Source organism: Mustelus asterias, chromosome 2, assembly GCF_964213995.1.
Source record: "Mustelus asterias chromosome 2, sMusAst1.hap1.1, whole genome shotgun sequence".
Classification (NCBI taxonomy): Eukaryota; Metazoa; Chordata; class Chondrichthyes; order Carcharhiniformes; family Triakidae; genus Mustelus; species Mustelus asterias.
This window is the reverse complement of record NC_135802.1, coordinates 78,426,854-78,444,054: the sequence shown is the minus strand read 5'-3', so window position 1 is coordinate 78,444,054 and position 17,201 is coordinate 78,426,854. Positions and strand designations below refer to the sequence as shown.

The window sequence follows — 17,201 nt, the reverse complement described above, 5'->3', positions numbered from 1 at the left end:
CGCAGAGAGTGGTTGGGGTGTGGAATGGACTGCCTGCAGTGATAGTGGAGTCAGACACTTTAGGAACATTTAAGCGGTTATTGGATAGGCACATGGAGCACACCAGGATGATAGGGAGTGGGATAGCTTGATCTTGGTTTCAGATAAAGCTCGGCACAACATCGTGGGCCGAAGGGCCTGTTCTGTGCTGTACTGTTCTATGTTTTATGTTCTATAACTTGGTATCATCTGCAAATTTTATAATTGTACTTACGATTCGTCAATCCAAGTTATTTATGTGAAAAGGGAACAACAGTGGTCCAGCACCAATCCCTGAAGAACATTTCAGTGTAAATACCACAGAACTATAGAATCCCTACAGTGCAGAAGGAGGCCATTCAGTCCATCAGGTCTGCGCCGACTCTCCAAAAGAGCAGCCTAACCATCCACTGCCCCTGCCCTATCCCCATAACCCCTCACATTTACCATAGCTAATCCACATAAACTGCACACCTTGGGACTCTAAGTGGCAATTCAACATGGTCAATCCACTTAACCTGCACATCTTTGGACTGTGGGAGGAAACCGGAGCACCCGGTGGAAACCCACGCAGACACGGGGAAAACATGCAAACTCCACACAGGAAGTCACCCAAGGCCAGATTTGAATCCGGCTCCCTGGTGTTGTGAAGCAGCAGTGCTAACCGCTGTGCCGTTCACTCACTCTAAGCTTTCTATTTTTTTAAAATCGTGACATTGTGGGACCCACCCCTTCCTTTTTTTCACTAATTTCCTAAAATTACTGATGAGGAAGCTGTCCTTGGGGATGGTGCCTTCCACTCTAATTTTCCCGCCCGCTGCGGCATTCTGCAAAGCAATCAGAAAACGCCACCCCATGTTTCCACTGCTCTTTATGTGCTAAAGTGTGTCTAATGATTCTCCTGATGACTTAAGTGGCCTTGCTCTAATATTAAATGTATAACTCATCTTTGACAATGGTAAGTGATGCTTGTTATGTGAAATCTACCAACATTAACACAATGAGCACCTATGCCTTATTGGAGTAGATATTTGTCTCGGGCCATGGCACAAGACAAGAGATATCAGTTTCCCCATGCACACATGGCCTGATCTTCAATTCCATAGACTGCAATGAGGCTGAATATTGGACATGGATCCAAACCATTCATTTTGCTGCATCGCTCCACTTGAGAACATCAGTTGGTGTTTAAACCTTTCAAATATCATTTCCTCAATTAAAAGAACCCATCTAAGAATCTATTCTTAAATCACCACTACTAATGGAAATCTTCCCTTCAGTGTAAAGCACCTTTATATTTTTAATCCACTACAAACACAGGAATCGGGTGTATTTTTGCAACTTAATTCATATAACCTATGCAACCCCTTGCTTCCACGTGTCCACACTGTTTTGGACTTGTACAGCTGCTAAGCTATATGACATGATAATTCATTAAGTGCTCGAGGCTGAAAAATACAGCCACACTTAACATGTTCTAATGGTACAGAGCAAAAATGTCTATTTAGTTTAAATTATTTTGGACTGATATAAAATATGTATCCAGGATTTTAAACATTGTGGAAGTTATCTGCATCATTGACTGCACTTTATTATTGTTTGAGAAAATGATAACATAGTTAAAGTTGATGCCTTTGGTTTTCCAGTTGGACTCACACTGGGTCTTCTCTGAGCCAGGCTGAGTGCAGTGGCTGGAACACCAGCTCTATAAATGTACCAGGTTCGAGCTTCAATCAGACAGTGAAGAGTCCACTTGATTCCGCTGACCCAGTGCAGACTGAAGTCACGAGTGACAGCGAGGAATCGACAGCGAAACAACACAACTCACTCACTCTGTCAGCATCATGGAGTTGCAGCTTTTCACTGTGAGCTGCAGCATCTTGCTGCTGGCTCCACAGTTCGGCATTGTGCAGACAGGTAATCGTCTCAAAATAGTCTGATTTGTGGAAATTGAGATTATTTTCATTTGTTTTAAATAGCAAGGATTAAAAACATTTCTGACTTTCGAGAAAAATAATTGTGATGCACCTTCAAAGTGCAAAGGCATGGTTCAATGCAATAAGACCTATTAGTGAAGTGTAGCTAGGTAGACAACTTTTATCACAACCTCCTGTGTTAACAGCAGAGGTTTACTGCTTGAGAACTAAAATTTGTTCTCAGCTTTGCCAGTAAAACAACAGAAATGAAAATTGGACAAACATGTGGAGTGTTGTTTATTTTTTCAATCATTTCCAGATGTGGGCATTGCTGGCAAAGCCAACATTTGTTTCTCTGCTGAATTCTGTCATTGTCCTTGTCATTTTTATGTTATATTTATTTTTGACATATGGGATTTGTTTCCATTTTTTTCAATTCCCACACTTAGTGATACACCAAGGCAGACTTCCAACAGTTTCCATGGCTAGTTATTCCTGGAACAGGTTACTAGTCTGTTGTCAGAGGCCTATAGGTTGGAGGGCGGCACTCAGCATCAAGTGTGGCGCATGAGTCTCTCTCACACCTGGGTGTCTCTGTTGCTCTCCCCATGTTCTCTTATCATTTTTCTTAGGTAAGGAGACCAAAACTGCACACTGTACTCCAGGTGTGGTCTCACTAAGGCCCAGTACAGCTGCAGTAAGACATCCTTACTCCTGGACTCATGTCCTTTTGCAATGAAGGCTGTCATACCATTTGCCTCTTTAACAGTTTGCTGCAACTGCATGCTTGCTTTCAGTGACTGGTGTACAAGGACACTCAGGCCCCTTTGCACGTCAACATGTTCCAATCTATCACCATTTAAATAATACTCTATCATTCTGTTCTTCTTCTGAAATGAGTAACTTCACACTCATCAACATTATACCTCACCTGCCATGTATTTGCCCACTCACTCAAGTTGTCTAAATCACCTTTAAGCCTCTTCACATCCTCCTCACCATTCACATTCTCATCAAGTTTTGTGTAGTCAGCAAACTTTGAAATATTACTTTTGGTTCCCACATCTAAATCATTTATGTATACGATGAGTAGTTGAAGCCCCAACACTGATTCGGGCCCCACTAATCACTGCCTGCTACTTTGAAAACGCCCATTTATTCTGTTTCCTGTCTTCTACCAATTCTCAACCCATGGTGCCCCCCGCCGCCCCCCCCCCCAGCAGACTGACCACCCCCACCTTGATGGCTAGCCTCAATTGCTGGCCACCCTCCCTCTGTCACCGCCGAGTGGCAGCGGGACCCCCCAACCCCACCGATCACCCTTCCCCCTACAAGCCCTGCCCATTAGGCCCCGACCTCTTGTCACTGCCCAATGCCCAATGGGAAGTGCCAAGGTGCCCCTTGGCCATTGCCACTTTGCCCCTTGGGCAGGGCCAGTGGGCCAGGCTGGCAATGCCCAGGGGGCTCCCACCCCTTTACCCCCAACCTTCTGGGGGGGGCCTCCATGACCCTCTTCACTCCAGTGAGGTTGGACTGCCAGCTCCCCGCAGGTGGGGAGCTGTTGTGAGACGTGAGCGGGCCTGGAGAATTCAGTCCCGCGCCTGTTAATTTCATGCTAATTTTACTTTAAATAATTTATACAGCTCCGCACCGACTTTTGGTGTGGAGTAGATGACGTTGGAAATCCAGTGGCCGGAAACTTGCAGCGACCGTGGCGCCCAGCGGGGAGCCCACTAAATGGCCTCATCTTGAGTCTAATCCTATCTCATTGATATTTTCCAAGCGTCCTGTTCGTACAGAGAGGATCACATTCGTATTTTTGCTACTACTGACGTCAGGCTAACCTGTCTGTAATTACTGTTTTATCCCTTCCTCAGTTTTTGAAATAGAGGGGTTACATTTGCTGCCCTCCAATCTGCTGGGACTGTTCCAGGATCTATAGAATTTTGGAAGATGACAACCAATGCATCCACTATATCCATAGCTACTTCCTTCAGTACCCTGGGATATAGATTATCAGGCCCTGGTGATTTATTAGCTTTCAGACCCATTAATTTCTTCAACACAATTTCTTAGTAATACTAACTGCCTTCAATTCCCCCTCTTACTAGACCCTTGTTCCCTAATATTTCTGGGAAGTTATTTGTCTTTTGCTCTATGAAGACAGAGCTAAAGTAATTGATTAATTTCTCTGAGATTCCCTTCTTCCCTATTATAAATTCATCTGTTTCAGACTGTAAGGAACCTACATTTGTCTTCACTAATCGTTATCTTTTATATACTTATAGCAGCTCTTTTAGTCTGCTTTTATGTTCCTTGCAAATTTACTCTCATACTCCATGTTTGCCCTCTAATCAAGCTCTTGCTGAATTCTAAACTGCTCCCAATCCTCAGGCTTGCTATTTTTTCAAGATTTGGTATTGTGCAATGAGGAGGAATTAACTACTAAGCTTGTTGTGAGGGGTCCTTTTGGGAACAGTGATCATAACATGATAAAATTCTTCATTAGGATAGAAGGTGAAGTCATCTGATCCAAAATTAGGGTCCTAAATCTATCAAAGGAACCAAGAAGTTATGAGGCATAAGTTGGCAAGGATAGATTGAGAAACTTCATTGGAATGTATGATGGTGGAGACACAATGGCTAATATTTAAGGAACGAATGCATGCATTACAATAGTTATTCTCCTGTTCCTGATCTCACTCACACTTGGCACGGGGAGTAATCCTGAGGTGACTACTTTTGCGGTCCTGCTTTTTAATTTATTTCCTAGCTTCCTGTATTCTGCTTTCAGGACCTCATCCCTCTTTTTACCTATGATGTTGGTACTGACATTGACCACTGCCTCTAGCTGTTCACCCTTCCCCTTCAGAATGTCTTGCAGCCTCTCAGTGACATCCTTGATTCTGGCAGCAGGGAGGCAAAATATCACCCTGGTTTCACACATATCAGTCCCCTTCACTGTGCCACCCAAGTAACTATTCTTCATATGTTAATGAATCATTCAATAGGAGAGACCAGCATCATGACAAACTCAATCTCTTCCTTACACAAAGACTACGCACATAAACAGTGTCTATCAGGAGTGATAAGTCACGGTCAGAAGTGGGAATAGAGTTGATTTTCTTCTTCCCAGTTCAGCAATAGCAGTTTGATATTGTACTGGCAAACACTAACCGCCTGCATTAGATATTATTACGAGTCAGTAATTGTTTGGTTTTCTGTTGTTTTATATTTCTGGGCACCAAGACATTTGTTCACTAACTCAGTTGTTTTGCAATTTTACAGAAGCTACATGCAGCAATTTGCATTTTTTTCCTAGATGAACGAGAAGCCTGCTATTCCTTACCAAGAAGTCTCACTGTGCTTACCCCAGTCCAACGCCGGCATCTCCACATCATTCCTTACCAAGCCCAGGAAGGTGCAGGGCATCAATGCCCCGTTTTTTTTACAGTAGGAGTACTGAGACTTGTGAGCAGTTCACATATGGTGGCTGCGGGGGTAATAGAAACAAATTTCTCACCCTCAATGGATGCACAAACTTTTGCGGTGGAGTTAACAGTAAGTATTTGTGGAAGTATTTCACCCTGTTAAGTACTGTGCAGCTTTGTCAAAAGAGCATAGTCACTTCAGAAAAAGAAAACATGACAGAAATGGTGAGAGTTCCTGCTTATTGGAACTGTTTTAAATCATTTGAATAGTTGAAAAACCAAACTGTGCAACCGGCACTGATAAACGACCAGAAGAACAAAATACATGTTTGCACTTATTCTCACAATGTGGATTTCTGTTAATATTTTAAAGCTTAAATCTTTAAAGTTTTTTTGTTAGTGTCACAAGTAGGTTTACATTAACACTGCAATGAAGTTACTGTGAAAATCCCCTAGTTGCCACACTCCCACGCCTGTTTGGGTACACTGAGGGAGAATTTGGCATGGCCAATGCACCTAACCAGCATGATTTTCAAACTGTGGGATGAAACCGGAGCACTGAGAGGAAACTCACACAGACACGGGGAGAATGGGCAGACTCCGCTCCAGTGATCCAAGTTGGGAATCAAACCTGGGTTCCTGGCGCTGTGAGGCAGCAGTGCTAACCACTTCCTGTAGGGATGCTATGCCATTTCCCGCTTTTTAAAACATACCTGTAAAATATTTTTCAAAACCATTCTATCAAAACTTTAAGATTTGTAAAAAACAAGATTAATTTTAAATTGCCTTTTTTCCTCAAAGCACATTTCCAAGAAAAATTCCACTTTATCTTGGGAAATTATACCCAATAAGAACCTTTATTTCCAACTCCACCTGTATCGATGGTGCCTGGAAAATATTTTTGCTCAAAGTGCTTTCACAAAACCACTTGTAAGAAAATACAAAGGGTGATTCTCCCACCCTGCCATGCTAATTTTCTAATGCTGTGGGGTGGGAGAATCTCGCGGCCGGGCATGTGTGGGATTCGCACATGCGTTCCTGCAATGCGCGAATTTCCCACTGCTGGATTTCTGGTGCCATCAGGTCTGCGCTGGAAACCGGTGGGAAGACAGGTAGTAACTTTAATCTGTTTTGAATATAACTTAAATGTAATTAGCGGGTCCAGGATGAATTCTCCAGACCTCTAGCCTCCCTACCCCGCTAGAGTGTTTCACTCTAGAGGAGTTTATAGTAGGTCCCCACTTTCGAGGAACTATCAGCCTGACCCTGCTGGAATAAGGGGGAGCAACTGGGGCCCCCAGGGGGTCAGGAGCAGTGGGTGGTGCCTCCTGAGCATGGGCACCCTGGCAATGCCAGCCTTTGCCCCCTGGCACAGCCCAAGGGGCAAATCCATGCCCAGGAGGCACCTTGGCACTGCCCATCGGGCATAGAGCAGTGCCGAGGAGGTGGGGCCTGATGGGGGTGGGGCCTGGTGGGGGAGGGCGTAGGGGGCAAACGATGGGGGCGAGGGGCCCGCTGCCACTCTGCATTAGGGTCTGATCGGGGCAGGATAGAGGCCAGCGATCATGGTGGGCTGAGGGATTCAGCCGGGGGGGGGGGGGGTCTGCCAGAGGGGGTGTCTGCACTGCGGGGAGGGGATCATCACTGGGGGAAGGAGGGGGGCTGAAGATCAGGGTGGATTGGGGGGTCCTGCCTGCTGGGGGGTTCTTGGAAATCATAGAATCCCTACAGTACAGAAAGAGGCCATTCGGCCCATCGAATCTGCACCGACCACAATCCCACCCAGGCCCTACCTCCATATCCCGACATATTTTACCCGCTAATCCCTCTAATCTACGCATCCCAGGACACTAAGGGGCAATTTTAGCATGGCCAATCAACCTAACCCACATATCTTTGGACTGTGGGAGGAAACTGGAGCACCCGGAGGAAACCCAGGCAGACACGAGGAGAATGTGCAAACTCCACACAGACAGTGACCCAAGCCGGGAATTGAATCCAGGTCCCTGGAGCTGTGAAGCAGCAGTGCTAACCACTGTGCTACCGTGCCGCCCTGCCTGGAGGGGTTCAGGGCTGGCCCGGGAGTCATTGGGGCTGCGATTGGGGCTATGGTGGGGTTGGGGGGACAGCACTACGGGAGTCCTGGGCTGGTGACTGAAGGGAGGCTGACAGAGGCCCGCTGGTTTCAGCCTCCTGGTCAGGAATGTGCCCCGCTGGTGGCCTCCGCAGTGCTTAGAGTGTGGGAGATTCTAGTGTGAACTCCCACTGAAAAAAACAGCGTGAATTACTCCAGTTTTCCTGCAAATTCGGCACTTTGAATTTTTTTGGGAGAATTCCGGCCTATATAATCTTTTTTTTTAGCAGAAAGTTTAAGCTCTTATTCTCTGAAGGCATTGTCACTTTTTGAGGAGGCTTCCGGATGGCCTCTGCGATCTTTCCTAAATGACCATTCCTCATATGTAAACTTAGACATGAATTCCAATAAGTTCTTCAATTCTAAGATACCTGACAATGAGCGTGATCCTGTCTGGATTCATGTTCTCAAACTTTGCAATTGGATAATGAGCAGGAGGGGGAACACAGCCAGAGCAAAATGAAGCTAGCACAGATTTTGATTAACCTCATTGAGAGGGATAGTGAGCTTGGTCATTCTCTGTAATAAAGGGGTATGGCCTGTAAGTAGCAGTTGTACAGGTCAAAAATATCACGGCATGCAGTGAAATTTATGAAGATTGTAGAGGAGATGTAAAAAAAAAATTAAGAATCTCAAGCTTGACCCCAACACATCCAGTTCCATGTTAATTGGAAACAGTCAAATTCCTCCTTGGATTTGGGATGATCATTTAAATATTATAACAAGGCTGGGAGCCTCATATTTAACTTCCATTATAGGCCTTCCCTGGCCAGTCAGGTCACCTAGGCCTCAGAGAACTTGGTAACTGAGGGAAGGAGGAGAACTTCAGGAGATAGGTTCGTGCCTTTCACAGTGGCACGGTGATTAGCACTGCTGCCTCACAATGCCAGGGACCCGGGTTCGTCTGTGTGGAACTTACGCGTTCTCCTCGTGTCTGCGTGGATTTCTTCCAGGTGCTCTGATTTCCTCCCACAGTCTGAAAGATGTGCACATTAGGTGCATTGACCTGAACAGGTGCCAGAATGTAGCAACTAGGGGAATTTCACAGTAATTTCATTGCAGTGTTAATGTAAGCCGACTTGTGACACTAATAAATAAACTTTAAACTAGCTCTGCTTGTGGGTCAGGAGGAGCAGGAATGCTTCCCACAGGCAACTCTTCCCTGAGATCAGAAACACAGCCCTTACGTGCCCACCCCCTCACTGATCAGGGATTGGTGTGGTTCAACCCTAATACCAACTCCCAGCACCCCCCAGGCTTTCCTCCCAATCGCAGCCTCAACTGGTTGATATGTCTGTTGTCTATATTCCTTTCCAGGACTTTTATCATAAAATACATGTTTAATTGCAAATTTCCAATCCAAAACGCCACCACTCGCCCCAATTTTGATAATCTGACTATTCTCAATATCAGGACCTCCAAGTCAAGCTTTGATCTTAACATGGAGCCTGTGTTATTGTAACATACAGGCCTCGCTTAAATACACAAAGTCTAGCTTCTACCTCAAACTGGTGCCAATGATGCCAGGCTGACAGATATATGTCAGGTGAAGGCAGCACATGTCCTGATGCTCAAAGCAATGGTCTCTGACAGTAAAGGCAGCAATGGCGAGGGAATAAGTGAGTCGGGTTCATTGTTCAGGACCCCAGAGCCCAGATTTTCAGAATTCGGGCCCTTTCCTGACTTCCAAAATGCAGGTTCACCTCTAAATTCCATCCCCACCGAATTTCCATCTCTAAGAGATGTGGGTAGGGAAGGGTGGGCTTTTCAGATCCACAAAGCAGTGCAGGAGAAGAATAGTTATGAAGGCAGGCTAGTGTGAAGGCATTTCTCAGTTCTCAGAAACAGCAGCCAAGTTCACAACATCATTGGTATGCCTGCTAAACCTTACTCTGAGTGCCCCTACTCACCCTTCATGCCCCCATGTATCCTCCTTAGCCACTCACGCTGTATCCAGACCAGAAGAACCATGTTTAAGAAATGGACATTTAAAAAAATTAGAACAATCTAATAGAGCTGTTATTCTGCTCCTATGTCTTATGATCTTAAGATCTTACTTCACATTGAAAAAAAAACTAATTCATAAAAGCCGTTCAAAATTCCCCTCAGGTGTTCAATCTGTTTGAAATGCATACAGATACTCAATCACTTCCCATATCAAACTGAGAACCTATTAAAACGGTCAGCCAATCTTTGCACACTGTTCTTTGCTGAGGTAAATGGTTCTGATGCTTTGCAACCATCCAAGCATTAATAATAGGCCCAGCTATCGAATCAAACTCTGGGAAATGTAAACAATAGAGTCCATTGAATCTGAAAACCAGATCAACTTTTTAAAATCCAGAGACAGTGATTTTTCAATTTCAAAGCAGGTGGCTGACCAATCAATCAAGTGGAGGTTTTTTCACATTTTCAACAGCTGAGCATTTTCATTTCAAAGGTAAATATGTCTGGCATTTAAACAAATGTCCCATTCCTCACACAAGCATTTTCCAGCGCATGTTTCTGCAGTTCTAAATGCAATATGCCACTTTTTCAATTGGGGTAAAGTACTTTAATACATCTCAACACTTAAGCAGTGCTTGTCAATCTAATGGTCAAATTATCTTCTCAGGACAGAGTCTTACGATGAATCATTGCAACTGCAACACATCTCCATTACAATTCAACATCTACTAATGATGTTTAAAGTTGTAAAAATATTTAACACTTTAAAGTTTATTTATTAGTGTCACAAGTAGGACACAGTGGTTAGCACTGCTGCCTCACAGCACCAGGGACTTGGGTTCGATTCCTGGCTTGGGTCACTGTCTGTGTGGAGTCTGCACATTCCCCCCATGTCTGCGTGGCTTTCCTCCGGGTGCTCTAGTTTCCTCCCACAGTCCAAAGATGTGCGGATTAGATGGATTGGTCATGCTAAATTGCCCCTTACTGTTAGGAGGACCAGCAGGATAAATACATGAGATTATGGGGATAGGACCTGGGTGGGATTGTGGTTGGTGCAGACTCGATGGGTTGAATGGGCTCCTTCTGCACTGTAGGATTCTATGATGCAAGTAGGCTTACATTAACACTGTAGTGAAGTTACTGTGAGATTCCCTAGTCGCCACACTTTGGTGCCTGTTTGGGTACACTGAGGGAGAATTTAGCATGGTCAATGCACGTAACAGCATGTCTTTTGGACTGTGAGAGAAAACTGAAGCACCCAGAGGAAACCCATGCCGACACGGGGGGAACGTGCAGACTCCTCACAGACAGTCATCCAAGCCGGGAATCAAGCCCGGGTCTCTGGCACTGTGAGGTAGCAATGCAAACCACTGTGCCACCGAGCCACCCTTACCTGTCAGAATGATCCCAACTCCTCAACAGTCTCTCATCAGTGTTCATGATTCAATGGGTTTTCTTCATGCCTTCCAAAACCTGCAGCAGTATGAAAAACATGGGGGAGAGCAGCGGGATGGCTGTCACCCAGAACTAAAACCAGGTGTGTGTGTGTGTGTGGTGTTGCGACCCAAAGCCTTCCTGACCCATATGAAGACCACACAATAATAGCATGGAGCCATCTATTGTTATTATAATGATAATAACTTTGCGACAAGTCACCTTGCCCAAAGAAGTACTGTGTAACTATTTTAAAATGTATTTTCTTTATATTAATTCATTTTAAATGGAATAATATTTTAAGGCAGAAAGTTAGCTGGTTTGAAAGCTATGATTTCTTTACAGTTGTGCCCCATTTATGTAACCTGGCCTGACACACAGGACGTTGTTCAGGTCGAATGATATGGTATTACCACACACAAACGACCTGTAGTTGTGCTTCATTCTATTACTCTGGCTGCGGTGGAAATGACAACAACTTTCTTACGCTTGAAACTTGCCAGAGGGTTTGTCCCACACGTAAGTAACATAATACGTAACACACATTAACCCAGATAGTAACAGGGAGGTGTGTTTGGAGCAGTGGGGAAGGGACATGGGGGAAGAGTTCTGAATGACAGACGTGGAAATAAAATGTCCTACTTGGTCTATGGATATTGGCCGTGAGTCTCCCAGATTGGGGCTAAGTGCCCATGTCAGTGGGAAACGTGTGCCACTGTTTCTTGCTGGTGTTAGCACGGACTTATCAGGTGGGGGAATAATTTATGCATAGTGGACAACCCACCGGCTAGCCCCGCTGTTCCCAGATCCGATCTCCACGCTCGGAGACAGGATCCCCCCCACCCCCACAAAATGGTGACTGGGATATTCCATTCAGGTCATAGAGTCATAGAGGTTTACAGCATGGAAACAGGCCCTTTGGCCCAACTTGTCCATGCAGCCCTTTCTTTTTTAAAACCCCTAAGCTGATCCCAATTGCCCGCATTTGGCCCATATCCCTCTGTACCCATCATACCCATGTAACTATCGAAATGCTTTTTAAAAGACAATATTGTATCTGCCACTACTACTACCTCTGGCAGCTTGTTCCAGATACTCACCACCCTCTGTGTGAAAAAAATTGTCCCTCTGGACACTTTTGTATCTCTCCCCTCTCACCTTAAACCTATGCCCTCTAGTTTTAGACTCCCCTACCTTTGGGAAAATATATTGACCATCTAGCTGATCTGTGCCCCTCATTATTTTATAGACCTCTTTAAGATCACCCCTTAGCCTCCTACGCTCCAAAGAAAAAAGTCCCAGTCTATCCAGCCTCTCCTTATAACTCAATCCATCAAGTCCCAGTAGCATCCCAGTAAATCTTTTCTGTACTCTTTCTAGTTTAATAATATACTCTCTGTATTAGGGTGACCAGAATCGCACACAGTATTCCAAGTGTGGCCTTACCAATGTCTTGTACAACTTCAACAAGACATTCCAATTCCTGTATTCAATGTTCTGACTGATGAAACCAAGCATGCTGAATGCCTTCTTCACCACTCTGACACCTGTGACTCCACTTTCAAGGAGTTATGAAGATGTACCCCTCGATCTCTTTGTTCTGTAACTCTCCCTAATGCCCTATCGTTAACGAGTAAGTCCTGCCCTGGTTCAATCTATCAAAATGCATCACCTCGCATTTGTCTAAATTAAAATCCATCCATTTGTCAGCCCACTGGCCCAATTGATCAAGATCCCGTTGCAATTGGAGATAACGTTCTTCACTGTCCACTATGCCACCAATCTTAGTGTCATCTGCAAACTTACTAACCACGCCTCCTATATTCTCATCCAAATCATTAATATAAATGACAAATAACAATGGACCCAGTACTGATCACTGAGGCACACCGCTGGTCACAGGCCTCCAGTTTGAAAAACAACTCTCTACAACCACCCTCTGGCTTCTGTCAAGAAGCCAATTTTGTATCCAATTAGATACCTCACCCCAGATCCCGTGAGATTTAACCTTATGCAACAACCTACCATGTGGTACCTTGTCAAAGGCCATGCTAAAGTCCATGTAGACAACATCAACTGCACTGCCCTCATCTACCTTCTTGGTTACCCCTTCAAAAAACTCAATCAAATTTGTGAGACATGATTTTCCACTCACAAAGCCATGCTGACTGTCCCTAATCAGTCCTTGCGTCTCTAAATGCCTGTAGATCCTGTCTCTTAAAATACCTTCCAACAATTTACCCACCCCAGATGTGAGGCTCACTGGCCTTTAGTTCCCAGGCTTTTCCCTGCAGCCCTTTCTAAACAAAAGGTACAGCATTTGCCACTCTCCAATCTTCAGGCACCTCACCTGTGACTATCGACGATTCAAATATCTTGGCTAGGGAACCCGCAATTTCCTCCCTAGCCTCCCACAATGTCCTGGGATACACCTCATCAGGTCCCGGGGATTTATCTACCTTGATGTGCTTTAAGACTTCCAGCACCTCCTTCTCTGTAATATGTACACCCCTCAGGACATCACTATTTATTTCCCCAAGTTCCCTAACATCCATGCTTTTCTCAACAGTAAATACTGATTAGAAATATTCATTTAGGATCTCACCCATCTCTTGTGGATCTGCACATAGATGACCTTGTTGATCCTTAAGTGGCCCTACACTCTCCCTTGTTACTCTTTTGCCCTTTATGTATTTGTAGAAGCTCTTTGGATTCTCCTTTGCTTTATCTGCCAAAACAATCTCGTGTCCCCTTTTTGCCCTCCTGATTTCTGTCTTAACTCTACTCTTCAAGGGATTCACTTGATCCCAGCTGCCTACGCACGTCATGTGCCTCTTTCTTCTTGATCAATTTCCCGAGTCATCCAGGGTTCCCGACTCCTGCCAGCCTTGCCCTTCACTCTAAAAGGAATGTGTTTACCCTGAACCCTGGTTAAGAGACCTTTGAAAGCATGCCACTTACCAGATGTCCCTTTGCCTTCCCACAGACTCGCCCAATTAACTTTTGAAAGTTCCTGCTGATACCATCAAAATTGGCCTTGCCCCAATTTAGAATTTTAATTTTTGGGACAGACCTATCATTCTCCATAGCTATGTTAAAACTAATAGAATTATATTCACTGGTCCCAAAGTGATCCCTCACTAGCACTTCTGTCATCTGCCCTTCCTTATTTCCCAAGAGGAGGTCAAGTTTTGCCTCCTCTCTAGTTGGGCCATCCACATACTGAATGAGAAATTCCTCCTGAATACACTCAATAAATTTCTCTCCATCCAGCCCTTTAATACTATGGCTGTCCCAGTCAATGTTGGGAAAGTTAAGATCTCCGACTATTACCACCCTATTTTTTTTGGAACTATCTGTAATCTCCTTACATATTTGCTCCTTAATTTCCCGCTGACTATTTGGGGGCCTATAGTACAACCCTATCAAAGTGATTTTCCCCTTCTTATTTCTCAGTTCAACCCATATAGACTCAGTGGCCGAACCCTCGGATATATCCCCTCTCAGTACGGCCGTGATGCTTTCCCTAATCAAAAGTGCAACTCCCCCTCCTCTCTTACTTCATGTTCTATCTTTCCTATAGCATCTGTACCCTGGAACATTAAGCTGCCAGTCCTGTCCCTCCCTTAGCCATGTTTCAGTAATAGCTATAGTATCCCAGTCCCAGGTATCCACCCATGCCCTGAGTTAATCTGCCTTGCCTGTCAGGCCTCTTGCATTGAAATAAATGCAGTTTAATCTGGACTTCCCTTGCTCTCTGTCTTGCTTTTGCCTGATCTGTCTCGTACCAGGATTGCTGACACTGTCTTTACTATTTAATGTGCTCTCTTTAACTTCTGTGCTGTCCTCAACCTTCTCTTCTGTCTTCCTACTGCTTTGGATCCCACCCCCCTGCCAAACTAGTTTAAACCCTCCCGAGTGGCTCTAGCAAATCTCCCCGCCAGGATATTTGTCCCCGTCCAGTTCAGGTGTGTAACCCGTCCCTCTTGAACAGGTCACCCCTTCCCCAGAAGAGATCCCAATGATCCAAAAATCGAAATCCCTGCCCCCTGCACCAGTTCTCATGCCAGGCATTCATCTGCCTCATCCTCCTATTCCTACTCTCACTACCACGTAGCAGCGGTACTCGTCCTGAAATTACTACCTTCGAGGTCCTGCACTTTAGCCTTCTGCCTAATGCTCTATTTTCACATTTCAGGACCTCATCCCTTTTCCTACCTATGTCGTTGGTACCAATATGTACAACGACCTCTGGCTGCTCACCCTCCCCCTTAAGAATGTCCTGCAATTGCTCAGAGGCGTCCTTGACCCTGGCACCAGGGAGGCACAGTAAGAAGTCTCACAACACCAGGTTAAAGTCCAACAGGTTTATTTGGTAGCAAATACCATAAGCTTTCGGAGCACTGCTCCTTCGTCAGATGGAGTGGATATCTGCTCTTAAACAGTGCACAGACACAGAAATCAAGTTACAGAATACTAATTAGAATGCGTATCTCTACAGCCAGCCAGGTCTTAAAGGTACAGACAATGTGGGTGGAGGGAACATTAAACACAGGTTAAAGAGATGTGTATTGTCTCCAGACAGAACAGCTAGTGAGATTCTACAAGCCCAGGAGGCAAGCTGTGGGGGTCACTGATAATGTGACATAAATCCAACATCCCGGTTTAGGCCGTCCTCATGTGTGCGGAACTTGGCTATCAGTTTCTGCTCAGCGACTCTGCACTGTCGTGTGTCGTGAAGGCCGCCTTGGAGAACGCTTACCTGAAGATCCAAGGCTGAATGCCCGTGACTGCTGAAGTGCTCCCCCACAGGAAGAGAACAGTCTTGCCTGGTGATTGTTGAGCGGTGTTCATTCATCCGTTGTCGTAGCGCCTGCATGGTTTCCCCAATGTACCATGCCTTGGGACATCCTTTCCTGCAGCGTATCAGGTAGACAACATTGGCCGAGTTGCAAGAGTAGGTACTGTGTACCTGGTAGATGGTATTCTCACGTGAGATGATGGCATCCGTGTCGATGATCCGGCACGTCTTGCAGAGGTTGCTGAGGCAGGGTTGTGTGGTGTCGTGGTCCCTGTTCTCCTGAAGGCTGGGTAGTTTGCTGCGGACAATGGTCTGTTTGAGGTTGCGTGGTTGTTTGAAGGCAAGAAGTGGGTGTGTGGGGATGGCCTTGGCGAGATGTTCGTCTTCATCAATGACATGTTGAAGGCTCCGGAGGAGACGCCGTAGCTTCTCCGCTCCGGGGAAGTACTGGACGACGAAGGGTACTCTGTCCACTGTGTCCCGTGTTTGTCTTCTGAGGAGGTCAGTGTGGTTTTTCACTGTGGCGCGTTGGAACTGTTGATCAATGAGTCGAGCGCCATATCCTGTTCTTATGAGGGCATCTTTCAGCGTCTGGAGGTGTCAGTTGCGATCCTCCTCATCCGAGCAGATCCTGTGTATTCGGAGGGCTTGTCCGTAGGGGATGGCTTCTTTTACGTGTTTAGGGTGGAAGCTGGAGAAGTGGAGCATCATGAAGTTATCCGTGGGCTTGCGGTACAGTGAGGTGCTGAGGTGACCGTCCTTAATGGAGATGCGTGTGTCCAAGAATGCAACCGATTCCGGAGAGTAGTCCATGGTGAGTCTGATGGTGGGATGGAACTTGTTGATGTCATCATAGAGTTGTTTCAGTGATTGCTCACCATGAGTCCAAAGGAAGAAAATGTCATCAATGTATCTAGTGTATAGCATCGGTTGAAGGTCCTGTGCGGTGAAGAAGTCTTGTTCGAACCCGTGCATGAAGATGTTGGCATATTGAGGTGCGAATTTTGTCCCCATGGCTGTTCCGTGTGTCTGGATGAAGAACTGGTTGTTGAAGGTGAAGATATTGTGGTCCAGGATGAAGCGGATGAGTTGTAAAATTGCATCTGGAAACTGGCAGTTGACGGCATTGAGTACTGAGGCCGTTGCAGCAATGCCATCATCGTGGGGGATGCTGATAGAAATCATCATAGAAATCATAGAAACCCTACAGTACAGAAAGAGGCCATTCAGCCCATCGAGTCTGCACCGACCACAATCCCACCCAGGCCCTACCCCCATATCCCTACATATTTACCCACTAATCCCTCTAACCTATACATCTCAGGACACTAAGGGCAATTTTTTTTTAGCATGGTCAATCAACCTAACCCACACATCTTTGGACTGTGGGAGGAAACTGGAGCACCCGGAGGAAACCCACGCAGACACGAGGAGAATGTGCAAACTCCACACAGACAGTGACCCAAGCCGGGAATCGAACCCAGGTCCCTGGAGCTGTGAAGCAGCAGTTCCACCCACTG

General features: G+C 45.5%; 1 protein-coding gene across 1 annotated transcript in view; it reads left to right on the top strand.

The window, feature by feature from the left end:
• Window positions 1-1,792: 1,792 nt before the first annotated feature.
• LOC144504286 (U-actitoxin-Avd3l-like) overlaps window positions 1,793-17,201 on the top strand; it is a 34,194-nt gene continuing 18,785 nt past the window's right edge. Inside the window, exons 1-2 of the mRNA XM_078229394.1 lie at window positions 1,793-1,935; window positions 5,352-5,495. Of these exons, the coding sequence (XP_078085520.1) occupies window positions 1,863-1,935; window positions 5,352-5,495 (217 nt within the window). The 5' untranslated portion in view covers window positions 1,793-1,862. The remainder of the gene's footprint in view (window positions 1,936-5,351; window positions 5,496-17,201) is intronic.